The 25,986-nt window shown below is 47.6% G+C and overlaps 1 protein-coding gene across 5 annotated transcripts in view; it reads left to right on the forward strand.

Moving 5' to 3' along the window:
* Positions 1-25,986, forward strand: part of LOC102184834 (voltage-dependent R-type calcium channel subunit alpha-1E) — a 338,694-nt gene that overhangs the window by 296,881 nt on the left and 15,827 nt on the right. For 4 of the 5 annotated variants that reach the window (XM_018060682.1, XM_018060683.1, XM_018060684.1 and 1 more), the window contains 9 exons: positions 3,169-3,234; positions 8,558-8,649; positions 9,183-9,348; positions 14,633-14,760; positions 19,924-20,020; positions 22,188-22,293; positions 23,195-23,302; positions 24,450-24,550; positions 24,826-24,932. In XM_018060682.1, the coding sequence (XP_017916171.1) occupies positions 3,169-3,234; positions 8,558-8,649; positions 9,183-9,348; positions 14,633-14,760; positions 19,924-20,020; positions 22,188-22,293; positions 23,195-23,302; positions 24,450-24,550; positions 24,826-24,932 (971 nt within the window). Of the gene's footprint in view, positions 1-3,168; positions 3,235-8,557; positions 8,650-9,182; positions 9,349-14,632; positions 14,761-17,858; positions 17,956-19,923; positions 20,021-22,187; positions 22,294-23,194; positions 23,303-24,449; positions 24,551-24,825; positions 24,933-25,986 lie in introns of all 5 variants that reach the window. The other variant, XM_018060680.1, reaches the window with a different exon arrangement.

Below are 25,986 nucleotides of genomic sequence, written 5' to 3' on the forward strand. Positions count from 1 at the left end.
CATATCCTCTGAATTTTCAGAGATTCGTCCATGGCTTTATTTCACCCAACAGTTTTTTCAAAGGACTCGTTGAGTTGTGTTTTATAACAAGATGATTCATACCATTCCCACATATGTCATCATTAGTATGTAATTCCTGAACCACTGAATATATGGCATGCTAATGGCCACCTCTGCGTCCTGCAAATGAATAGGACATCTGGGCAAGGTTAATACGGTGAGCATCTTTTGAATGACCTCATGGAGTTGTACAGAGGTGTATGTGTCATAAACAAGTTAAAAATTGAAACCTGAGACCCATGTAAATGACAGGGACTTTGAATAAAAGAAATTTTCCATATTTAAATATTTGCATGCTGTAGCAAATATAATTAGTTTTTGAAGTTTGGAGAGCATTGACGCTGTTCAAAAACTTACTATTTTCTTCCTAAAATAGAGTTTTTCAAAGATGAAAAATCATGAATTAGATAATTGCCTTCTTTACTTTAATTATCCGTACATTTTAATTATTTGATGTTTGGCTGTACTGGGTCTTCATTGCTGCATGTGGGCTTTCTCTAGTTGCGGAGAGAAGGGGCTGCTCTTCATTGCGGTGCTTGGGCTTCTCACTGCAGTGGATTCTCTTGTTGCCGAGCACAGGCTATAGACACACGGGCTTCAGTAATTAATGCTCTCAGGCTCTGGAGCTCAGGCTTAGTAATTCTGGTGCGCGGGGTTGCTTGCTTCAAGGCACGTGGAATCGTCCTAGACCAGGGCTCGAACCCATGTCCCCTGTGTTGGTAAGTGGATTCTTAACCACCGGACCACCAGGGAGTCCAATTATTTGTACATTTTAATTCCAAACTGAACTGAAGAGAGCTTGTCAGTGAATTCATGGTTTCTCGTTATTTGAAAGGGACTTCACCCCACACCGCCATGACTAAATTACTTCTCCATCAAGTTCCTGTGCATCTGAAATGTGAGACCAGTTGTAAGGATGTTCAGGTTCCCATGAGCAACCTTGACATCTTTATTGTATTCATCATAATTGTTTGGTGTGATCATTCCCACAGAGGCCTCCCCTCAATGAAAACTGTTTCTCCAAAACTGAATGACAGAGGAGAAATCAAAAACCCTTAGCAAGAGTTTAACCGTTTGAGTCTTGAGTGGAGCTGGATTTAGAATTTGAAACACAAGATGCTCTTAAAACCTCTTTGTACAGGCCTGCCCAACAAGTTACAGTTGTTAGTGTCTTAAGAAATATGTGTCAGCCTGTCATATTCTCGCGATCACCAATTCTCTGTGAAAGTGTATACTATTGAGGGCGCAGAAATGCATGTCATAAACTGAAGGCCAAATGGTTGGCTTATTCCAGCGAATAGAGAAGAGTGGAGGCAGTTGTATCTGTCTTCAGGTGACACTGTGATGGATGGGTGTTTGCTTTTTGGAGCCGCTCTGGGACACAGTGTAGAAGTTGTTTTCTTGAAGCTGGTTTAACAAAGGCTGCCTCTGCACACATACAACAGAGAGTCACACAGTGTAGACAGCATTGCCCCGTCTCTGCCCCCCCTCCCCCTGAGCATCACCTCATTTTCCACCACTGACTCCTACTCAGTGCTCCTCTCTCTCCTTTTTTTTCTTTCATAATTTAACGATGACACTCGGCGGTCTTCTGGCTTGCATATTTTCTGACCGGAAGTACGTTGTTATTCTTTGTTCTGTGAATGTGTTGTGTCTTTTCTTTCTCCAGGTGTTTTACAATCCTTTTTGAAAAAAATTTTTTGGCTGTGCCACTGCACGTGTGGGATCTTAGTTTCCTGACCAGGCATCCAAATCACGCCCCTGCATTGGGAGCGTGGCGTCTTAACTGCCGGATCACCAAGGAAGCCCCTCTTTCCCTTATTTTGTGTTGGAATGTATGCCATGACAAGAAGGGAGATCAGGATGGGAGAGAGGTACCAGGGACCAGAGATGATGGGATGGGGAAGGCAGAGTAAAGGCAGGAAGCACAACATAGAAGGTGACGGGAAGAGGCCAGAAACCTGCCTCCCTGCTCTCTCCTTTCAGCAGAAGGTGTCTCCACATGCCCCTGGGGAACATAGCCACTCCTCACAGACCTTGAGAACCAGCACTCCATGGGAGAAGGGGTTCTCCCACCAACTCTCAATTTCATTTTCATGTTTATTCTTTGTTCAAATTGTAAAAAGTCTCCCAGGACTCTTCATTTAGTTAGCACCGTTGAGAAGCTCTGCCTGGCTCGTGCAGTCTGAAAGCCTTCAATTGCCCTCCTGGGAGTCGTGCTGTACACACTTGAGAGAATGAAGACTCAGAGTTGCAGGAACTGCCAGGGAGGCTTCCATTGTCAACAGCAAGATCCCCTAGAATTGTAGTGCCCACCCTGACCCCCAAACCAAACTGCCCTATGTCTTCACCCTCCTCCAGCCACCAGGGGTAGCTCCCTGCCTTCCTTTTCCTCCACTCACCTCCACCTTTAAAGTGTTGTCATCCCTGAGGGGCAGGTAGCTTGCACAAGATGGAAAGTTGTGCCACGTAGCTTCCCAGCAGGGTTTCGTGGTCACTCACACTTTGAAAGGCTTTTTGGAATTTTGCACAAAACAGACTGAAAGGTCAGCAGGCTTAAACATTGGAAAAAGATGTTTCATCAGAGCTTGAAGGTGCCTTCTAGGAACTGACCAATGTCTGAGACCCCAGCCGATTCATTCTGCTTCCAGATGCTCCATTAGGAGCCTCGTGTTGAGTGAAGGAGTGGGAAGGGTAATATGGGGATTTAGGAGTCAAAGCTGAATCCTTGCTGTGTAACTGGTGTCATAATTGCCCAGGTTATTAATATTCTGCATACAGAGTGGGATGAAGCCCAGACCCAGGAATTTCTCCCAGCTCTCCCTCAGAGACCCGGCCACACACTTTTCTGGGTCTGAGAATATTCTTGGTGGGGAAGGAAATTACGAACCTCTCTGGGGCCACCAGCTTGCATACCTATCAGACGATGTGGACATCTGCAAAAACACGGAACTCCAACATAGAACATCCCAGGGGATCAGAGAGCCGCTGCCCTGTGTTTAAGTCAGCATCAGGGCGAGCCTGAGACTTGCACTGCCTGGGGTGCAGTTTGTTGACCCCAGAGCTGCCTGCATTTAAATTCACGGTCGTGTCTCTGCTTCCTTCCAGGCCCTTCCCTATGTCTGCCTTCTGATCGCCATGCTTTTCTTCATCTATGCCATCATTGGGATGCAGGTGAGTGGGTGCCTTGGGAGCCTGATGGGAAAAAGCTGTTGCCCACGTTGTCTCTGACTTTCCAGCCTGAGCTTGCAGGATTGAAGGTGCTTTAAAGATCCCCTTCTTACCCAGAGGTTGAAGTGTTAGTAGCTCAGTCGTGTCCGACTCTTTGCAACCCCATGGCCTGTAGCTCTCCAGGCTGCTCTGTCCATGGGATTCTCCAGACAAGAATACTGGAGTAGGTTGCCATTTCCTTCTCCAAAGGATCTTCCTGACCTAGGGATTGAACCTGGATCTCCTTCATTGCAGGCACTTTCTTTACCACTAAGCCACCAGAGAAGCCTCTTACCCAGAGGCTCACTCTAATATCTTGTTGCAGTATGACCTTGGGAAGTCACATGTGCAGTTCCCCGCTCAGGTTGCCCAGGTGGTCAGAGTGGTCTGATACAGGGGCTTCATCTGTGGTTGTCAGGTCCTGGTGCTTCCTCACAAGCAGCTGGGCTCCACTGAAGATAATGCCATTGTTTTTGGCCAGAGGGTGCCCCCTGAAACTAAGGAGAGGGTGAGGCTCCTGACGGTCCATATCACAAGAGCCTTCCATATTTGAGCCAGACCTAGAAGATCAGGTGGTTGCTCTCTTATAGACATAGACACAAAATGTATCTGAGTTACATCCCAAACAGCTGAGATTGGGAACAACTCAGAATCCCTGGCAGTGTGCCCAGTCCTTGGGAAACCCACGGGCCACATTCCAGCTGATACCTCTCAAAGGACCATGCAGCCTGCGGATGGTTCTCTGGGTTAGCACGTCCTTTCTGGTTTCAAGACTGAGACGTGGATGCAGTTCCCACCCTGGGTACTCATGCAGGTAGCCAGAGGCCCACTGAGCAGAAGGGGCCAAAAGATCTTTCAAAAGGCGTTGGTAATTTGTGGTGGGTGAACACCTGCCATAAACACCCTGCAGCACATCCCAGCACTGTCTGGTTGGGTACACAGGCTCTGCTGGGCTCTGAGAGGCCGACTTTCTGACTTGGAGATACGGAGGCTACACCCCAGTGTAAGACCTCAGCCACGTGGCTGTCTCCTGCAGTCAGGCAGTCTGGCTGCCTTTGGATGGCCAGCTGCCTTCTCAGTGGTGGCTGCCACCTGGAGCCACTGCTCACATCCCCCAGACTTGCCATGTCTTCAGCCCTTTCTAGAGCTTATCTGAAATGTCATCTTTTTGCTCCTCTCTGTTGCCTGTACTTCCTAATTTTGTTCATCTTTTAACCCCATTACTAGAGAGTTTTGTTCTCCAAAAATACAATAGAATGTCAGGTGTCAGAAAATGTGAGACTTGGTTGCAAAGTAATGAGTTCTTCATGAAGGATATTTCGATAGAGCTTTAATGATGATGTCAGGGGTGTGTTGCAAGCTGAATCCCAGCTGAAGCTGAAGCTTGTCTTGCTGACTTTTATTAAGTCCTTTGTAACTCTGAAGCGTTTGATTCTAGAATTTAAATGTTCTTGAACAGCCAAATGAAACTTGATTAAATTAGTGGGGTTTTTTTTTTTTTTTTTTTTTTTTTTTTTTTGGTCCACACTTAATGGGGAAGATCCCCTGGAGAAGGGAATGGCAACCCACTCTGGTATTCCTGCCTGGAGGATTCCATGGATAGAGGAGCCTGGAGGCCCCCAGTCCATAGAGTTGCAAACAGCTGGAAAGGACTGAGCAACTAACACTTTCAAAATAGTTCTTATCCCTTTTCATCTTCAAGCAGAATAAACTAGAAAAACACCATCTCTAATACCTGTTAGTGATACTACTGATAATGATGAATACCGTTTACTATCACTTGAATTCCTAAGTGCTTTAGACACTGTGCTAAACGTATGCTCTTACCTACTCCTGCCTCCCCTTCCTCTCTTTCTTCCTCTCTCTCCCTCCCTTATAAAATGTGTATGTTATACACAGACACATAAATACAGGACACACAAGATACATAACTAATGTATTCAGTAATGATGTGAAAATGTTTACAGGTGGCTTTCATTGTTTCCATTGTTGCTTAGCGTGGTAAGTAACTTGTAACACACTCCAGATCTTAGATAGTCAGCCGGAGAGCTGAGTTTAAATCTCAGCTCTGTCTGCTCCACAGCCCATGTGTACACCTTCTCTGTGCTGTCTCTCCTCCCACCAACAAGGAAACATAAGTATTTCTTTGACTCTTCGGTGGTAGGTGGAAAGTTCTTCAGTTGTGACATTGTGATATTTACAGTAGCCATAATGTGTAATAATTTATTGCCCGTAGACTTATTTCCAAAAAATAAAAGCGCTGTTCCTATTCTACCGAGACAGGAATGGCATCCCCATTTTGACATACCTTTAGCTAGCTGGCTGTCTTCATCATGGCCCCTGATAGAGACCCCACACCATGAATAAAGAAGACTCCTAAAAAAAGAAAAAAAGCAGACACCCAGCTTGTTACTGGAAAGGTTGTTTCTTGTATAGCCGTAACAAAGCAGGGGGATCCATACTGACAGAAAAGCAAAAGCCGAGTAGAGAAGCATTGGAAAGACAGAGATAGCAACAGGATGTATCTTTGAGAAGTATTGTTATTCTGAATTCTCAAGGGCTTCTTGGAAGAAGAGAGCGTTGCAGACAAATCTGAGGAGGAAAAGAAGGAGTAAGTTGCTGGGTTTGGGAAAGAACCCTGGGGCTGCTGGTAGTTAGGAGGTGTGGCTTTTAGACCTCAGCTCTACCACTGACCAGCTGTGCAAACTTAGATCACTGAACCTCTCTTGGACTTAACATCATCACCAATGCAGCAGCGGAGTTGGATAGATAGCTTTATGGATCCCTTCTAGTTCTAAAATTCTGTATGTATGTGCTCAGTTGCTCAGGCATGGTTGACTGTTTGCGACCCCATGGACTGTAGCCCATCAGGCTTCTTCATTCGTGAAATCTTCCAGGCAAGAATACTGGGGCGAGTTTCCATTTCCTACTCCAGGGCATCTTCCTGATCCAGGGATTGAAACCTTGTCTCCTGTATCTCCTGTGTTGGCAGGTGGATTCTTTATCACTCTGCCACCTGGGAAACCCCAATGCCTATAAAAACAAGAGTTAAGCCTATAATTTCATTAACTGTGCAGATGGGTCTCAGCAAACCTTCTTTCTCTTCCATAGCCTTTCCTTTTGATATAGGAGATTTGGGTTAATGACAAGGACTAAGTGAAAAGCTTTAAAAAAAAGGGTGAAAAAGTTTAAAGGGCACCTTTGTAATAAATATGCACTTTCAGCTTAACAGTAGCTCCTTGACTATTACACACATAACTTATAAAATAACAGTGTACCCTCTGGCCAGCTCATGATTGGTAAGGTGTTTGAGAAAATTGTAGAGAGGACAACTAAGGAAGTCTTCAGGAGAGTCATAGGGAGAAAAAACACTAAGTTGTGTGTGTGAAAATCAGGGATAAGTCACGGATTTTATTTTAAGAGGATGAAAAGAAAGACAGAGGAGGCCTGCACATGGGTGAGGATATGTGACAGTTTCCTCCTGGAGTGTCCAGAACTAGGTTTGATTGTTTGGCTGGGAATTTTTTTCAGTGCTGCTATTTGTCTGATTGGGGACCCTCAGCCTTCTTATCTCCCTTTTTCCCTCCTTCCCCAGTGCCACCTAGCTTGCCACCTCCATTCTCCCTGAGAGAGAAGTAGTATTTAGGTTTTGAAAATCAGCGATGAGAACAAATTCCCCAAGCAGGTGTCAGTGGGAGTTATTTGAGCAAAAAAGCAGAGACTGTTCCTCAACTGCACATTCCAAATGCTGTTAGGAGGAAAGTGTGTTCCATTTAGCACATATTAGATAAGCTGAAGCATGTTAAATACAGGCTGGAAATTATCTCAAAAGGCTGGAAAAGTGACCTGTAAGCCTTCAGTTGCACAAACATTGCCTTGTGAGAGTAGATCCTGAGATAGATCTGACTCATGACTGGAGAGGACAGTCCATGCATAAGGATACCCTTCCCATCTAGAGAGGGCTTCCTTGATAGCTAGTTCAGTTGGTAAAGAATCCGCCTGCAGTGCAGGAGACCCCAATTAGATTCCTGGATCAGGAAGCTCCTCTGGAGAAGGCATAGGCTACACACTCCAGTATTCTTGGGGTTCCCTTGTGGCTCAGCAGGTAAAGAATCTGCCTACAATCCCTGGGTTGGGAAGATCCCCTGGAGAAGGGAAGGGCTACCCATTCCAGTATTCTGGCCTGGAGAATTCCATGGGCTGTGTAGTCCATGGCGTTGCAAAGAGTCAGACACAACTGAGCAACTTTCACATTACTTCACTTTCCATCTAAAGAGATGTGGGATACACCTTGGCTCCAGGCAGCACTGTGTCCTAGGAGTTCATCCTTAATCTCTGTGGCCAGAGGTCTTGTGTGTGCCTCTCATTTCCATATGAATTTGCACAGTAACCGCTTTCTAAGCCCAATAAGCAACAGCACATTAGAAAACTCACTCTGTAGCCAGATCTGCCCAAACCTGTTTTCTTTTCCCTTTTCCAAGTATCCAGTTTTCCAGACTTTCTTCATCTGATGGGCCTGGGTTATAGATGTATCACACTTCCAAGGTGTGACTCTCTGGATGGGAGCACATCCCAGGAAGACAGGGGTGCCCCTCTCTGACTTACACTGCTTGTGAATTTCAGGGCAGCATCTGCCTATTTCTTTTTTATAAAGAATAAACCACATCTTCTGCAAATACATATGCTCTCATCATTACCAGCTGAGACAGGAAGAGAGGCGGGTAACGCGTTCCCTGCACGCCTATCATGGGGTAATCTTGTTGACAGACAGCTTGAATGCCATGGTGAATAGGTATCATAGAAATTAAAAGACCAAATTAGGTGTGGGAGGAACTACATCTAAGCAGAATGATTTCCAGAGATCTTGCCTTCTATGGTCCTTGCAAGCATTCCTCCTCTTTGCTTCCCAGGAGAATATAACTCTTCACACACATCAGGCCAAGAACGTGGGGTCTGCCAGCCTTCCTGGGTTTTGACTTGTCTGCTTCAGGGTTAAGCCGTCAGGAGGAGCCGTGTAGGTGAAGCTACCGCCCCTGCCAGTATGTGCTCGGTCGGGTCGGACTCTTTGTGACCCCATGGACTGTAGCCTGCCATGGGATTTCCCAGGCAAGAATATTGGAGTGGGTTTGCCATTTTTTCCTGCACAGAATGCTCCTGACCCAGGGATCGAACCCACGTCTCTTGTGTCTCCTGCCCTGGCAGACGGCTTCTTTACCATGACGCCACTGACCTTGCAGGTCCCACGGCTCACTGATGCTCAGGGCCGCCTTCTGTTTTTCTCATCCAGGTCTTTGGAAACATAAAGTTAGATGAAGAGAGTCATATCAACCGGCACAACAACTTCCGGAGCTTCTTTGGGTCCCTCATGCTGCTCTTCAGGTACCTGGATCCGTCCCGGCGGTGGCTGGAGTGCTTCTGAGAGAGAGAGACAGTCACCCACCTTTTCTGCCTGTTCCCCTTTGTCTGCCTGCTCTGCTCCTGTGAGGATAGATGGGGGTGGGATGGTGGCGGGGCCTCCAGAAAACCACCCTGCTGACTTCAGGAAGTTTCCTCCACATCTTTGACTCAAATGGCAACTTCAGCACCTCCTCTAGGGCTCAAAGAGGGGGAAGCTGAGGACAGAGTCCATTAAAAGGCGAAACCATAGAAGGCCAGGTTTCCATGGAGTCTTGGAGTCCCACAGCCCTGCTTACCACTGTCAACAGAAGACAGAGAAGCGTTGTGTGAGGCTGCAGAGCCCCAGGAGCCCTCCCTGGCACTCTCCATCACAGGATGGAGAGCACAGACAGAGGCCAACTGGGCACAAATGGAGCCTAGGGAGGGAAGAAGGGATGCAGGAACCGGGAAGATGGCCAGGGAGAGGATGGGCCGTGCAGACCTGCTACTACTAACCGAGTTGTCTTTGGGTTCAGGAGTGCCACGGGTGAGGCCTGGCAGGAGATAATGCTGTCGTGTCTCGGGGAGAAGGGCTGTGAGCCGGACACCACTGCGCCATCGGGGCAGAGCGAGAGCGAGCGCTGTGGCACCGACCTGGCCTACGTGTACTTCGTCTCCTTCATCTTCTTCTGCTCCTTCCTGGTGAGCAACGGTGTGCCATCAGCTCAAGAGGGGGTCCAGCCCACCCGTCTGATAAATAAATGAGAGGTCTCCTCCTGTGTACGTTCAGTCACACGCTCCAGCCCATGTTGAGAAATAGGTCCTCCTCAAGAGAGCTCTTGGAGGCCAGGGTGCTTGTCGGACACCTGGGTGGGTGGCTTTTGTTGGCTGAGAAACATCTCTGCTCCTTCTAGGGTAGGACTGCGTGAGGAGAGGTGATGAGGGGAGTGGATGGGGTTCAGCAAACATGGTATTAAATGTCACATTGAATTGGTGGCGACCCAGAGTAAATCTTTCTCTTCGGTATTTCTGGTGTTTTATCTTATAAGCAGGGCTGAGAGTCTCATCTCTCTTTTGGAGACTCTTTGAGAGTCTCATCTCTCTTTTGGAGACCCTTTGAGAAAGTGTACCGTGCAACTCTAAGGGGATAGCGTTAATCGAAGCAGGATGAAGACAGTGTACAATGGAATAGATGTGGTTCTTTCGTAGGTTGCTACATTTGATGGCACTTGGCCAACTTGATAGATGTGAAAGGATACGATTGCTCTAGCATTGGTAAATATTGAGGAATGTATGAAGCACACCCATCTAGAAAATGGTGAGAAGCCCCAGGTGCCTTCTGAATTCTTTTTTTGGGAGAAAGCCTGACTTGGCACAGCAGCTTCCAGAAATCTCTTCCCTGCACCATCAGATAAGTTGTGCAAGGACTTATCAAGGTACTACCAGGTCACTCAGAGGGTTAGTGCCATGTTTCTGGCCACCCTGATGTCCCTCAGCTCAGCTCCCCTGCTAATGCCACTAGCTGCACAAAAAATGTCTCAAACTAAAGCGCTGCCATTTAAAAGTGGCCAGCTTCATGGCTGGACATCCCAAAGTGACTTGTCTGGTGTTCAGGCGTTTCTACCTCTTTCAAGTGACCCAGAAGGGACTTGGCACATGTCCAGGTGTGAAGTGGCCGACAGACAGACTAGTAAGGGTGTCAGGCAGGTTGATGTAGCAGGGGCTGAACTAATCGGAGACTTGGGGAGCCCACATTGGTCATGTTGCTTTCTAGCTTTAGCCAAGACACCTTCCCTTTTGTAGCTTCTGTAAAATAGAAAGAAAAAGTACCTGGTGATAAAACTGTTAACTGTACAGTGAACTGATACGTGTGGATGTGCAACGTTTTTTGATGAAAAAAAGAACAAAAAACTATTTATAAATAGGAAAGTATAATGAAAATAACTGCAAGGAAATTTAGAATGATGATATAAATTAGTTTTTGTTTATTCATTCCTGTATTCAGCTCATTTTTACTGAGTGGCCATTAAAAGGTTCACATGGAGCTAGGCACTGGGGTGAAGCCATTCAGTCCCTCTGTCACCTAGAATTGAAAGGAGACAGTCATCCAGGAGTATTAGTGCCCATCATGGGGGAAGGGGAACACAGAGAAAGCCATGCAGACATCTCCATTTTATCTTCCATCATTTAAGTGTTTAATAATAAATATTTTAAAAGAAACCAAAGATATAACTGGAAAATTAATTAGAGACTATAAAGTACTTTTAGAAATTTGAGGTAGAGGCTTCTGCATAATTCACTTTAATGTTATTTTTAAAGAGGCTATATTCAGTGTGAGATGATAGGCTTGCAAATCTCAGCCCTACAGTGACTCCATGACCTTGGGCAAGTCACACAGCTTCCTCAAGACAAACCAACCACTCTGGAAAGATTTACCAATGCGCTGGCATGTACCCGGCTATGTGCCTGGGGCTAAAGAATACAAATGTGTATAGGAAGTGCTTGTGTCCTTGAAGGGCTGATGGTAATTAAACCTGCCTCACAGAAGGTTAGAACAAGCATTAAACCGTATGATAACCCACCTAACATCAGGGCTGCCTGAAGCCCCTCTCTGCAGCCACTAGGCAGCTTTTTAACACCCTGGAGCCCTCTCTCAAGCCTTGGACCAAATGGAAACAATAAAGCTTTTTGCAGCATAAAAAAAATAAATAAATAAAATAAATAAATAAATAAATAAATAAAGCGTATGATAGGTGTGACTGTATACACCGTGCTATAAAAGACTATGCAAACGTAAAGCAATAATAATACAAATAGATAGTTTTTGCTAACATTAATAATAGAATCTGGAAAGGAGGGTAAAGAAAATGTGTGGATATAGTCGGCCCTATCTGCGGGTTCCGCCTCCATGAGTTCAACCAACCTCAGACTGAAAATGTTTAAAAAAAAAAAAAAAATCCAGAAAGTTCCAAAATCCAAAAGTTGAATTTGCCACATACCAGCAAATATCCATTACATTTACATTGTGTTAGGAATCATAAGCAATTTAGAGATGATTTAAAGTGTTACAGAAGGCTGTGCACAGGTTATGTGCAAATGCTACACCTTGTTTTTTTTTGGCCACACTGTGCATGGCTTGTGGAATCTCAGTTCTGGACCAGGGATCAAACCCGGACCCCCACACTGAAAGCATCAAGTCCTAACCACTGGACCAGAAGGGAATTCCTGTACTTTACCATCTCACATAAGGGACTTGAACATGTACAGATTTTGATATCCGGGAAGGTCCTGGAACTAATTCTCAGCAGATGCCAAGGGATAATGGTGCTGTGTACTCAGTCACTCAGTCATATTCAACTCTTTTACAACCCCATGGACTGTAGCCCACCAGGCTTCTCTATCCATGGAATTTTCCAGGCAAGAATACTGGAGTGAGTTGCCATTTCCTCCTCCAAGGGGATCTTCCTGACCCAGGGATAGAGCCTGTGTCTCCTCCATTTCCTGCATTGGCAGGTGGATTCTTTGCCACTGATCCACCTGGGAAGCCAGTTGTATATGGAAAACCCTCTATAACCTGGACAGTGATTAAATAAATTTCACTGTGGCTCCAGTCACAGTGACAGAAAGAAAAGTCCATGTTAGGATTAGATTCAGCTGCTTGAAACGGAACTCCTCAAATAACAGTGGTTTTACCAGGGTGGGATGTTGTTCATTTTCCTGGCATGTCAGTGAAGCCTGGAGGAAGGCAGTGCAGGCTGGTTATGGTGACTTCACAGAGTGTCTGGTACCCCAGACTCTTTTCCTCTTTCTGCTTCCTCACCTCCACCGAGTGTCCCTCAGCTTTTTGGTAAGAAGACAACTAGATTCCAGAGATCCGCTTCCATTCTAGGCAGTGGAATGGAGAAGGAAGGGAGGGAGGAGACCGGTTATTAGGATGCAACCAGTCATCTCTGTATTGCAGAGGAGACTCCCAGCAGGCCCTGGCTGCAGACTTTCTCTTGATCCTGAGTATCCTGTCTGCGTATCCTGTCTGCTGGGCACTTTCACCCACCCAGCCGCTTCACCTGGGAATCAGCAGCAGAGGCTCCATTTGCTCACCCCCCACAGGCAATTCATTTCTGTCAGGCAAGATTCTTTCCCTTTCAAGTGACAGAAAGTCCAGCTGCATCCGACATGAATAGAAAGGGATTTTATCGGCTTATATAAATGAAGAGTTGAGCAGGACAGGCTTAAGCGAGCTTGCTCTGGGGCTCAGATGACATCATCCCCAGGACCAGGTTTCCTTCTCTGTTGATGGATCTCTTCCCCAGGCTTCTCCACACAAGCTCTTTCCTCCAACAACCCCAGCCCGTGGTTCCAAGATGGCAACAGGAGCAGCAGCTCTAGACCTCAATCCTGACATAGTCAAGGCCAATAAGGAAAAACAAGTTCTCTTGCTCAGAAGATTCAATGCCATTTTCTTGGCCTTAATTGGATCACCAGCACTGTAGCCCAGGGGACAGGATTCAATGGCTGGTTGAGGCCTGGGTCACGGTAGTGCCCCACTAAACTGTATTAACTTAGACTAGGCAAGGTGTGTGTCCCTGGGAAAGTGGAAGTAGTGCTGGGCGCTGCTGTTCACTGTGGCCAAGGCCTGTTGAGTCCACCTCCCTGGTCTCTGTATCCAGGCTGCTGTCCTGCCACTGGCCTGGCTCAAGAGCACCTCACAACTCTCTGCCTGGACTGCCGGCCACCGTTCACCCTGCTACCAATGCTGTTTGAATGCACATAGCTCTTCTCTTTCTCCTAGTTCAGCCTCTTTAGTGGTTCCTGTTGCCTCCTGCATAATCTAGATGAGAGCCCAGCGAGCCATGGACCACAGGCTAAATCCAGTTTGCCAGCTGTTTTTGGATGGCCCGTGAGCTAGCAATGATTTTTACCTTGTTCAGTAGTTCAGAAAAAAACTTAAAAGATGAATGATAAATCCTGACATGAAAATTATATGAAATTCAAACCCATACACTTTCTGCCCCTGTTGTGCATGTTTCTTTCATGGCTCTCAAAACAGTCTATAGGAACTTCCCTTGGGGTCCAGGGGTTAAGAATCTGCCTTCCAGTGCAGGGGATGTGGGTTTGATCCCTGGTTGGGGAACTGAAATCCTGCATGCTACAGGGCAACTAAGCCCACTTGCTATAACTAGAGAGAAGCTAGAGTGCGGCAACAAAGAGAGCCTGCATGCTGCAACGAAGACTCCATGCAGCCAGATATATATATATAAATATATATTTAAAATCTGTAACATTTGTATGTTTCCAGTAGTCTCTGCGGAATACTAAATGTCTTTAAGAATATTCAAGTAACAGCATCTAGTGAACACCTGCTGTGCTTTAAGGAATGTGCTAGTCATGGAAATATATCTCAGACCCAAACTTTCTTACCTCCCACTCCTGGCACCTGGAGCTGTGTCTGGAACACAGTAGGTGCACAATAAATGTTGCTGAACAAGTAAGCAGGAGAACAGGGTCTCGGAAGCACTTGAGAGCCGTGAACAGCTTCAGGTTGTTGCTCAGTAAGCCCTGCATCTGCTGGAAGGCATCCGCTGGAAGGCCTCCCACCAGGTCTCTGATAGGCAGCTGTGGTAAGCGCGCGTAGGGGCGGGAGACTGGAAGAAGGGCTTGGAGCTGGGCCTTGACTTCCTCTGGCCTTTGAGAATGTGTTGCTACTGCTGCTCCCTCTGCTGCTGCAGTAACAAAGAAAGAAACTGAATAGATAACAGAAGCGACTGAGGCGTGCTTCGCAAATATAAAGTGGCATAGCAAAGTGGAGTCCGCACTTGCACGGTGTGGCGTGTGGCTCAGCTGTGAAAATGCGCTGCCTCCAGCAGGATCAGCAGGGCTATGGTTAGGAACTTTTAGCCTTACAAACTTGTGAATTCTTTCCTTGCCTCGCAGTTTGTTTCTCTGCTCTGGGTCTCCCCTAACTCCCCTTCTCCCTCTCGCCCTCCAGATGCTCAACCTATTCGTGGCTGTCATCATGGACAACTTTGAGTACCTGACTCGGGACTCATCCATCCTGGGGCCTCACCACCTGGATGAGTTTGTCCGTGTCTGGGCAGAGTATGACAGAGCAGCATGGTGCGTAGGCCTCTCGGCCACCCCCTCTGGGGCCCCTATCAAGGGCCTCTGGGGTTCTCAAGGAGGAGGGTGGGATGGGAGCCACCCCATTCTTGCCTGTTGCAGAAGGAGAGGAGAGTCCTCCTGGCTGTGGGCCGGGGAAGAGGCCAGATTCTCAGACTGGCTCTGGGATCAAACATGCTATGGACTTAGCTTCTGCGTTTTCCTTTCCCTGTTCTTTCCTTCTGTAACAGGCATTTTCCTCTGACAATCTCAATACACAGTCTACAACTCAGAGTGTTTGAGTTCAATCCCCAGAGGAGCTTCCAGAATGGTTAGTGGACTCCTCTGAGTCACAGGGGGGTTGACAAGGGTTCTCTGGGTCAGCTGGACATCTGGCCACCTTAGTCCTTTCTCTCTCTCATCCCTCTCAAAAGTACAGTTTCATATAACTCTGAAATTATATAGACAACCAAGCAAGTTCTTCTTCGAAATGCTGGTTTAAACACATGCGGGTTTTTATTGCATGGAACTGAGTTAAATGGCAGGAATTTGCAGAGATGACCTCCCCGGATCTTTTTCACTTTCCAAGCGAAATTGTGCCTTCTGGACTTTAAAGCAGAGGCTGGAAAACTATAACCCATAGGCTCAATGTGGCTCACTTTATCTGGAAATAAAGTATTATTGGAGCACAGCTATGCCCATTTATCTATTGTTTATGGCTATTTTTGCATATTGTGATAAAGACAGTATTACCCTCAAATTTTAAAAAATATATTTATTATCTGACCCTTTACTGGAAAAGTTTGCAAATCCCTGCTTCAAGTTCAAAGGCAACCTTTTTAGTCCTCACAGTGGAAGGAAAAGTGAGAGTCCTGTGAGCACTCATTCCATGGGCCCTTTGTCCCAACTTATTTTAGTTTCAGGATCTTATCTCACCAATCTATCCGTTCTGGCCCTACTCTGAAAATACTATAAGAAATGCCATCCTTCATAGGAGCGGACCACGTTGCTTCCACCTGGAACCATGTCATAGTCTGAGACTCTTCCCCAAACCTATCCTCCTATGAGGCTGTTGCACTTGGGTCACTTCTTTAGGTTGGAAGAACACATAGGAATTCCTCATCCCCTCAATAATTATTAACACTTTAGAGCACAGAGTTCTCTGAATCTGTTATTGTTATAGTAACTGAGCAATGGTGTTTACTTTCTGGGCCTACTTTCTAGTGGGATAGGATGATTCGAATGCCATGGGCAGTGTGTTACAGGCAAAGGGAGCCAGACCTGCATCGTGTCAGCTGTGTGGCCTTGGACAAGTCACTCAACCACTCTGAGCTCCCATATCTGTTGTGGTAATGATAGTGGTAATAATAATAGTGGTAATGATCCTCCCTCTGTGAAGGCTGGTTGTGAGGATTATATTAAATCATGTGTGTAACTTTTGTTATCATTAATAAGCATATGGGAAAGGAAGTAGAAAGTATGAAACATTCGTGTCTGTAAAGCTGGATGGCCATAGGATCAGGACACCAAGAAGGGACCTCTAGCCCTCACCTGAAAGAGAAGAAACTATTTGCCAGCAAAGGTGTTCTTTGCTTACCTAGCCTCACTCAGGTGAGAGCCCTTGGCTCTCAAAAACCTCAACTTCCTATGGTTTCACATTATTTGGGGATGCAAGTCCTTTGTGCATTAAACATGCTGCTCCCCAGTTCTTCCATCTGCTGGGAAGACCAGTTCCATGAGGACTAATCATGAGATTCAGACACATGAGCTGTGAAAGACCAAGGGAAACCTCTTGCATCTGCTTTGAAATTCCCAGCATGACTTGTCCTGGTTAGTTTCACTGGCCTTCTCTAGGAGATGAGAGGGAAAACTAACCAAGGTGAAGTGGGCCAGTGTCTTCAAAAAGGAGATAGACAGGTTGCAAAGTACATCAGCCTATAGACAACAGAACCAATTCACCCACGCCTCAACCACCATAAGGAACCAAAGAACTCATGGTGAAATGAACCTCCTCTCAAGAGTCAAGAGACTTGGAAGTACTGCTGAGCTATTTGGAAGAAGAGAAAGAATCAACAGCAAAATCAAGAAAAGATTAGGAAGAGCAGAGCTGGGGCAAAGTTGTCGTCTAGACATGGCTGGTGAGGACTGGATGCTTAGAGGTGGAGGTGTGCGCTTATGGTTTGCGGTGGAAACCTGGATCTAAACCGGGATGTGTCCAGACCCACAGGTCTCTGGCCATTGCTGACTGGTTCTGACCCCTCACGGAGCAAATGCTTTAGCCTCTGAAAATGAATCAACTGTCGATTCTCTTCTTTCCACAGGAAGCCAGAAGTCTCTAGCAGGCTCTGTGAAAGGGGGTTGATGTGACAGGCCCCAGTGGTCCTGGAATTCTGACTGGATCTGACCAGGCTGTCTGCAGGTGGGGTGGCCGGGCAGGACTGGAGGGAGAGCCCTGTGGCTCCCTCGCAGGCTGCCTTTTGGGCACACATCCCGGCAAGCTCCTACCACATTGAGAAGCGTTTGCCCAAGGGGAAAATCTGCCACAAAGAGAAGCAAAGTCCTTCCCAGGTTCCCTCCTGCCAACTGTGCACCTTGCTAATTAGCCTAATGGGAAATTTCTCTCTCGCAGTCTGGAGAAAGATGCTGACTTCCCACCACCTGACACGCGGGTCTGAGTAGCTGCCTGTAAGCAGTGTCTGTGCAAAGCAAAGGGCTCTGCAGTCCACTTCACAGCAGCCTGGCATCTGCTCTTGATGGAGGTTGGAGGCATTTGTGAACTGGTGGACCTGGTATTTAGAGGGCTAGCTGGAGCCAAACTCCGTTTGCCGCAGCTGGCCAGGTACAGGCCAGACACGTCGTGGGGTGCTCATGGTCACTAGGCATTGATTTCCTTGGAAAATCAGAGGCAGGGTAGTTTGCAGAGTGATGGTTCATACCGTTTGCAAGGTGCTGGCTCTCTGATGCTAACCGTCCTCCGTCTCTCCTGGTCTGGTTTTGCCAGGCCCCAGGAAAGAAGCCACTGGTCCTCCTCCGGCCGGCCCTTTCATGGCTAGGCTGTCGTGTCTCTCCTCCCCTTCTCTGAGTGTCCTATTAACCCACCTGTGCTTTCTTTACAGTGGCAGGATCCCGTATAAGGATATGTACAAATTAGTGCGGGTGATCTCGCCGCCTCTGGGCCTGGGAGAGAACTGCCCCTACAGGGTGGCTTGCAAGGTTTGCCTCCGGTCCCCAGCCGTGACCGTGACCATGACCGTGGCCGGCAGCGGGGTGCAGCCTCCAACCCCCACCTCTCCGTTTTGCTCCACCACCACTGCGCCACATGAGGGAACCTTCATGTTGCTTTCCTTTGAGTTTAAAGAGGTCCAAACCCTTCCAGAACCAGCAGCTGTTACACAAGGAAGAAGGGCATTTTGGGGGGTGGGGGAGGGACATGGATAAACAAAGAGCTGAGGACTTAATAACAGAGGCTGCTTTGACCTCTGTTTTCTTCACACGCACACACTCATTCGTGCGTGTGGAACGCACACACATTCTCCTCTCTCTCTTTCTCACTCCACCTTATTCTGTGGATTTAGAGGAACCTAAATTCAGAGGAACCTGCCCCTCCTCCAGAGAAGGCAGAAATCTTTTTAATTCAGCAAGGAGTTCTGGTTTCTTTCCCTTAGAGATAGAGCACCTCCTTCTCACACATGAGTAGCATCCTCCCATAGAGAAGGTAGAAAAGTGTGATTCTTAACCACACTTACTCCTGCCCTATTCTGGACAGTTTGGTCCCAAGCAATTATTTTGGGTCGGTTAGCCAAAAAGTTTGCTCGGATTTTTTTCCATAAGGTCTAACAGAAAACCCTGAACAAAACATTTGGCCAACCCAATGAAAGCTAGGACAGAAAGGTGAGAAACAATTAAAAAAAAAAAAAAGATGAGGGCAGGAGGTGAGGATATGTAAAGAAGGTGAAGAGGATACAGTCCATGGGGCGTGGGAGAATTTCATAGCTCAGAGGGTCTGGGAACATCTCCGTAGAGCACGGAGAGCTCCAGAGCAGAGTTCTTGCCTGAGGGTCCTGCTGTGTATCTTTGAGGGGTCTGTTGTGACTGCGAAGTCACTGCTTGTTTGTGAAACCAGGAACATGGTTCAGGGGCCCCAGGGGACCTCCCTCCAGCTAACACAGTGGCTCCACCCAGCCCGGGGCCAAGGCCAAGCCCCCCGAGAAAAGGAAGCCTTTCCTGGTGTGCCAGGAGGGATGTGCAGGCTCCCTGGGGCGCAGCGCATTGCAACAGCTGGAAGAAGACTTAGGCCCAGAAAGATGCCAGCCTGGGCGATGGGGGAGGAGCTGGCCGGGGACGGCGGCAAGTGATTCCTATACTTGGGCAGGCCGAACAGCTGCCTCTGCAGAGACTCTTTAAACTCCACCCTGGTGAACCCATCGCGGCCGCATGTGGGAGAGCCTGGGAGGGCAGCATGGCATGCGAGATGCTCCTCCTCCTCCTGGTTTTGTTCCTTCTGGCCCCAGCATGCCGCCGCCCCGGGGCATGCCGCCACACAAAGAGCACTCTTACCCACGGAGCCAGGTGGAAGCAACGGGCCAACTGAGCGCCAGCCGCCGCCCACCACTTTCAGCGCCAGCCGCCGCCTCCTGCAGCGCTCACACCACAGAGCGGGATACACGATGCCCCCGCCTGCGGGTTCAGAGCAGGAGAAGGGCCTGACTTCCAGGCCAGGGAGAGGGGGCCAGAAACCCCTAACCCAGGGCTGGAGCACCGTCTATCTGGTTTATACCGCTCGCACACAGCCCTGGGAAGTGAAGACCAGCTTGTGTTGTAGGGGGCGTGGCTGGTGTGAACAGGGAGATGGGGAGACGCTCCTCCCGGAGGGGAACACCAGTCCCTAGGACAGCGCACGGAGGGACCTAAGGTTGCCGCCACGTTCCCGGGTCTGTGTGGGGCGTGATATAAATCCGCACCAGGATGGATCACGTGTATGATTTGCCTTGATTAACAGGTTTCCTGTTCTTTTCCTGTTTGTCCATTGTTTCGTTTCTCTTCTCCCGTTTTCTGTACTCTTTTGTTTGTTTTGGCTCCCCCCGGGAATGCCTGTTCTCCTCTCCTCCCTGTCTGCATTCCTCCCTGCCACCCTCCCTGCCCTGCCCCCCGACCCCCATCCCCCACCCCCGCCATGAGCAGTGGCCGCATCCATTACACTGAGATGTATGAAATGCTGACTCTCATGTCACCGCCGCTAGGCCTCGGCAAGAGATGTCCCTCCAAGGTGGCATATAAGGTAGACCACCCCTTCCTTTGTTCTGGGCTAGTGACCAGCAGGAAATGGGATCCGGCTGTGGGGAGGTCAGAACGTGGGGGAGGAAGCTGGGCTGGGAACGGGAGGAGGGAACCAAGGAGAAGAGAAATGATGCGAAGCAAGGGTCAGGAAGGTTCACGGAAGGGTGATACACGAGGTGGTTTGTAAGACGTTAAATGTGTTGTTCTGTTTCTACAAGTGTGTGACTTCTTGTGAGTGGGTTACTAGAAAAGAAGTAAGTAGCATGTTTCCTTTAAGAGGAAGCAGAGTGGTGGCCTGCAGAATAGCATATTTGGGCAAGAAGGACAGCAGTCAGAGCTTATAAAAAGATCTTCCATCAGATAAACTGAGAAATAGGAAATATGCATAAATTCCACTAAACATGGTTCAAGAAGAAATTTTTAGCAGAGAGGAAAACTCTTAACAAATGTCTTCCTCCATGGCATAGGAAGGAACAGTGGTATGGTTCCCTCTAGGTATTAGAAAAAAGAGGAACACGACCTCCATCCCTTGATACATGATGACGAATGCAGCTCCCTTCCCCCATTAGTCCAAGTACCCATTCCTGACAGTATCAAAGGAAAGGGTGATGATGGGCACAGGTTGCATTCAGCGTTAGGCCTGCCTTCTTGGCATGACCAAGATATGGATGGACTCCCCTCAGTTTGCTTAGAGCAGCATTGTACATTAGGAGTCACCAGGCATCAGGGTGCTCAGCACCTTGAGGCCTGAACGTTTCCTCCACATTCAGTAATGTGTGTACTCAGTCATTTAGTCATGTCCGACTCTTGCAGCCCCATGAACTATAGCCTGCCAAGCTCCTCTGTCCGTGGGATTTTCCAGGCAAGAATACTGGAGTGGGTTGCCATTTCCTACTTCACATTCAGTAATAGTTACTGTTAATCCCCCATTGCTATTTAGACTGACTCAGAACTCTGGAGCTCTTTCATTCACCTAGCAATGTGCCCTGGCAATGGCATCACTTCTCTGGAAGCCTAAAGCAGTGGGAGAGAGGTGGAACTCAGATACAAACCGGAAACTGGCCTTACACTCTAAGATGCCATATTTGTGGCGTCACATTAGGCAAGATGTTTCGATGGAGTGTTAGAAACTCTGCCTTGGAAAGAGATGCTTGACTTCCTGCTAGGCTGGTGGTTCTGCTGGAGGACCTTCTCCTGCTGCTCCCTCCAAGTTTAAAGCTCCAGAGAGCATCTCATTGGAACAGGGGGCATCTATTACGGACCCTCATCCACCCTACTACATGGCTCGTCCTGTGCAGCTTAAGAGCCAACATCCTTTATGCTCATGATTCCACATCTAACAGATGTTGGACTATATGGCCCTGAGTTCCTTGAATTTCTGGGGTGAAGCTTGGGACGGGGGCACTAAGGGTTGCGGGAATCAGAGGAAAAGTTCATTCCAAAAGCAAGATACTCTCTGGAAAGTGGATTTGGCCATTTCCGTTGGATCCCCTTCCTCCGGGTGAGGGGGACAAGGCCTGCCCACTCTGCTCCTGCCTCAGTCACCCTTCTCTCCTGTCTTCTCTGCTCTCCCCAGCCCTCTTCCCCTGGACCCTGTTTGCATTCTCTCACTTTTCCATTCTGCTCCACCTCATCCTTTGGATAAGCTGGACTTCTGCATGTTCAACCATGTGCTGGCAATTTAAAGACTCAAAAAGGGGGCATCAGGATGCATCTTTCAAGTCAGATAAGCAAAGTAAAATCTACCCCCCCCATCACTGTCTTTTCACCTGAGTTTTTGGGAGTCTTCATGGGACAAGTGGGATTGTAGAACAGCCCTGAAGCAGGGAATGGAGCCACCTCCCTGAGCTGACTCCTTTCCCTGAGACACTGTTTTTAGGAATCCTGATTAAAGACATTCTTAGGACCCTGGAGGAGTCCTACAGAATGATGAGTCCCTCTTCCCTTGGAATTTGGCATCATTCCCCGGGGGGGGGGGGATAAACAAACAGCAGCCAATGAGCCTCCAGTGAGAAGCAGGGCGAGAATAGGACTGGGTCAGGGGATGGGGGAATCCTTGCCCTTCTTTTTTGTCTCTGCATCTGACCTCTGCACTTTTCCTCCCTTGTTGCCACGGTTTCTTTCGATATATGTTTTCTCCTGCTGTTTCTTTTCTCTTTTTCACACAGAGGTTGGTCTTGATGAACATGCCAGTGGCTGAGGACATGACTGTCCACTTCACTTCCACACTGATGGCTCTAATCCGGACAGCTCTGGACATTAAAATCGCCAAAGGTCAGTAACCTTAGGAAGGAAGAAGGTTCTGGAGCAACTCAGCCGGAGTGATGCAGGACAGAGACATTTGAACGTCATCTGACCATGAAGTAACCTGGAGATCAAGTAGTTTTCACCTCCCAGTTTTCACCCCTGAGATACAGTAACTGTTACTGTACTATTTAACTTTTGCCCTTTCCTCTTAATGAAATGAATGACTTGATGTTCACTAAGGCTCCTTTGAGCTTAAGAGGGTATGATCTTTGATGTCTGTACTATCTAACATGTCTCCTATCTACCATCTACTATCTAAAATGTCTAATAGTAGACATTTTAGTAATATTTGTTGAATGAACAAGTGAATTTCAGTTTTTTTTTTTTTTTTTTTCTTACATGGGGTTTTTAACGTCTTGGAAGGATTCTGTGGCCGGTGCTATCATTTAGTGATTTAGGAAAGAAGGCTTTGCTACCTCCAGCAGGGCCTCCGGTTTCCCACTCTTACCTGATCCAAGTCCTTTTTAAAACTGGTTCACTCAGACTCTGGGGTTAGATCACTGGAAGAACAGATACACGTATAATGAGGCAGAGGAGGTGGGCTTGTGGTGCTCTGCATTTCCCCTTCTGATATACTGAGCAGCTGGGAGGCTCTGCAAATGAATGAGGAAGCTGATCTTGGTCCCCAGGGCCTCAGCTCTCTGTGGCGGGATATCCCTGAGTCACTGAAAACAGGAGCCAGAATTCGTTCCGCTTCTTCAGCAGAAAGACCCAGCGGATTGCAAGATCCACAGTCACTAAGTGCCAAGATTTCCTCCAAGAGTATGAGGCGCCATGCTGACTCAGCCTCTGCCCCATCTCCTCCCTCCATCCTTGTTATTTCTGTGTCTGTTCTGTTTTCATTGTTAATAAATGTATCTTCTCCCAGGTGGTGCAGACAGGCAGCAGCTAGACTCAGAGCTCCAGAAGGAGACCCTGGCCATCTGGCCTCACCTGTCCCAGAAGATGCTGGATCTGCTCGTGCCCATGCCCAAAGGTGCGGGGTCTCCTGGCTCTCTTTGTCACTGTGGGCCCAGAATGCCAAGGCCACATCTTTGGGGGGAGCATGGAGTGATCAAGGAGTTAAGGGAAGGGTGCTCTTTTATTCTTAGGAAACAGAAATCCCTCACTTCTCAACTGTCATTAATTGAAAGCAGTTTGTTTTTGTTTATTGAAGTATAGTTGATTTACATGGCTAATTTCTGCTATATAGAAAAGTGATTCAGTTATACATTTTTTTAAATATTCTTTTCCACCCCTGTGCTATACTAACCTTGTTATTTATCTCTCGTGTATAGATAGACAATACTAACCCCAAACTCCCAATCCTTCGCTCCCCTTTGGCAGCCACATGTCTGTACTGCTTTTTTTTCATAGATAGGTTTACTTGTGCCATTTTTAGAATCCATATAAAGTGATATCATATGTTTGTCTTTTGTTTTCTGACTGACTTAAGTGTGATCATTTCTAGTTGTATCCATGTTGCTGCAAACAACATGATTTCATTCTTTTTATGGCTCTGTAATATTCCATTGTGTAAATGTACCACAGCTTCTTTATCCATTCATCTATGGATGGACATTTAGGCTATTTCCATGTCTTGGCTACTGTGAATAGTGCTGTTATGAACATAGGGCGCGTGTTTTAGTTTGGAAGTATAGTTTTGTCTGGATTTATGCTCAGGAGTGGGATTGTGGATCATATGGTAGTTCTGTTGTCAGTTTTCTGAGGAAGCTCCATCCTGGAAAATAGTTTCTTGAGATAGGTCACTGTGGTTGTGGGTGAAACTTCTTGGGTGCACAGCTCCCTCCTCCTGCATAACACAGTTCAGCAGACCTTCAAGCGGTTGGGGAAAAGGTGCTGTTACTAAGGGATGGAAATCAAGGCCATTCCAGGGGGTGGGGGGTGGTGCTTACTAATGTGTTTCTTATCGTTAGTAACATGGCCCTCCCTGGGTGGCCGTGGCAGTCCCCTGAGGATAGCTCTGGGGGCCTGTTTACTCTGGGTCCTCAGTGCCTGGTGCAGACAGAGCCCTCCATAGATGCTGGATGGCGGGGTAGTGGAAAGGGCAAACCTGCTTCCCAGCATCCTCACTCTCTCCCTGTCTTCTCCTGTTTCCCTCCATGCCACACTGGTGTCCTCAGCCTCTGACCTGACTGTGGGCAAAATCTATGCAGCAATGATGATCATGGACTACTACAGACAGAGCAAGGTGAAGAAGCAGAGGCAGCAGCTGGAGGAACAGGTGAAGGTCAAGGACAGACTGCGCGGTGGGTGGGCGGGCCCCTGAGGGGGCAGGCCAGTGCATCCCTGGGGGACCGTGCCCGCGAGTGCACAGAAGCAGAGGCCAGGCCTCGCAGGGCCCAGGAACTGCCTAGGATTGGGGGATTAGAACCCCAGTGGGGCAGAGGTTCAGGTAGTCACGCAGAGTATCAGTCATATTCCCGTTTTACTCAAGTCGCTGGTATTTCCCCCATAGTCATTTGAGTTCCTTTTTCCTCCTTTCCACTTTTAACCCAGAAAAATGCACCCATGTTCCAGCGCATGGAGCCCTCATCTCTGCCTCAGGAGATCATTGCTAATGCCAAAGCCCTGCCTTATCTCCAGCAGGACCCCGTGCCAGGCCTGTGAGTATAACCAGAAAGCCCGCAGCTCCCCTGCCTGTGTCATCAGGCAGACCCACAGATTCATCGCCTGGAAGTGCCCGAGAAATAATACTAACTCTGAGATGAGTGGATGCGCCCCTCTCTGAAACTGAGAAGGCAACATGTTGTATCTTTTTTTTTTTTTAACTTCTTATCCAGCTCTTTTAATATCTTTAAAATTTTTATTTATTTACTTAGTTTTGGTTGAGCTGGGTTTTCATTGCTGTTGTCAGGCTTTCTCTAGTTGCAGCTCACAGGTTTCTCATTGAGGTGCCTTCTCTTGTTGCAGAGCATGGGCTCTAGGGAGTGTGGGCTTAGTTGCCCCACAACAGGCAAAATCTTCCCTGATCAGGGATCGAACTCATGCATTGTCAGGTGGGTTCTTAACCACTGGACCAGCAGGGAAGTCCAGCGTGTTGTATCTTAAAGTGGCTATTCAGCGGGGAGTAACGGAAAAGCAGATAGCGCAGTATCGGTGCCGTGGCCAGCTCGAGAGACAGGGAGCCCTGTGCACGGACGAAGGGAAAAGGGGCTGTATTAGTATCGCCGCTTTACAGTGAAGAAATGGGTGGCTCAGAGAGACTCATTAAGTCATCCAAAGCCACATGGCTGGTAGGATGCTGAACTGGAACTTAAGTCCGTTATTTCCAAGCCCAGAGTCTTCCCTTTACACTGTGTTATCTGAAAAGAACCTTTTATCAGGCAAAACATTTTTTTTTAAGTTTTCTATATTGAAAGCAGTAACAAAACTCTAATTAAGAAATGTACCAGTTCTTCTGAGTTGTAAGCCTTAGCCCCAGTGTGGCCATGAGTCATAAAGGATGTATTATTATATACACACCTCATTATAACACTCTCTCTCATCACAAGCATGTAGTGAGGACTCAAAAGGCGTGAGTCTATCTTCCCACCGTAAATGGCATTTTGTAGTTGGTTGTGCTAGTGGTAAAGAATCCACTTGCCAATGCAGGAGACATAAGAGACATGGATTCAATCCCTGGGTGGGGAAGATCCCCTGGAGGAGGGCATGGCAACC

Source organism: Capra hircus, chromosome 16 (genome assembly GCF_001704415.2).
Source record: "Capra hircus breed San Clemente chromosome 16, ASM170441v1, whole genome shotgun sequence".
NCBI lineage: Eukaryota > Metazoa > Chordata > Mammalia > Artiodactyla > Bovidae > Capra > Capra hircus.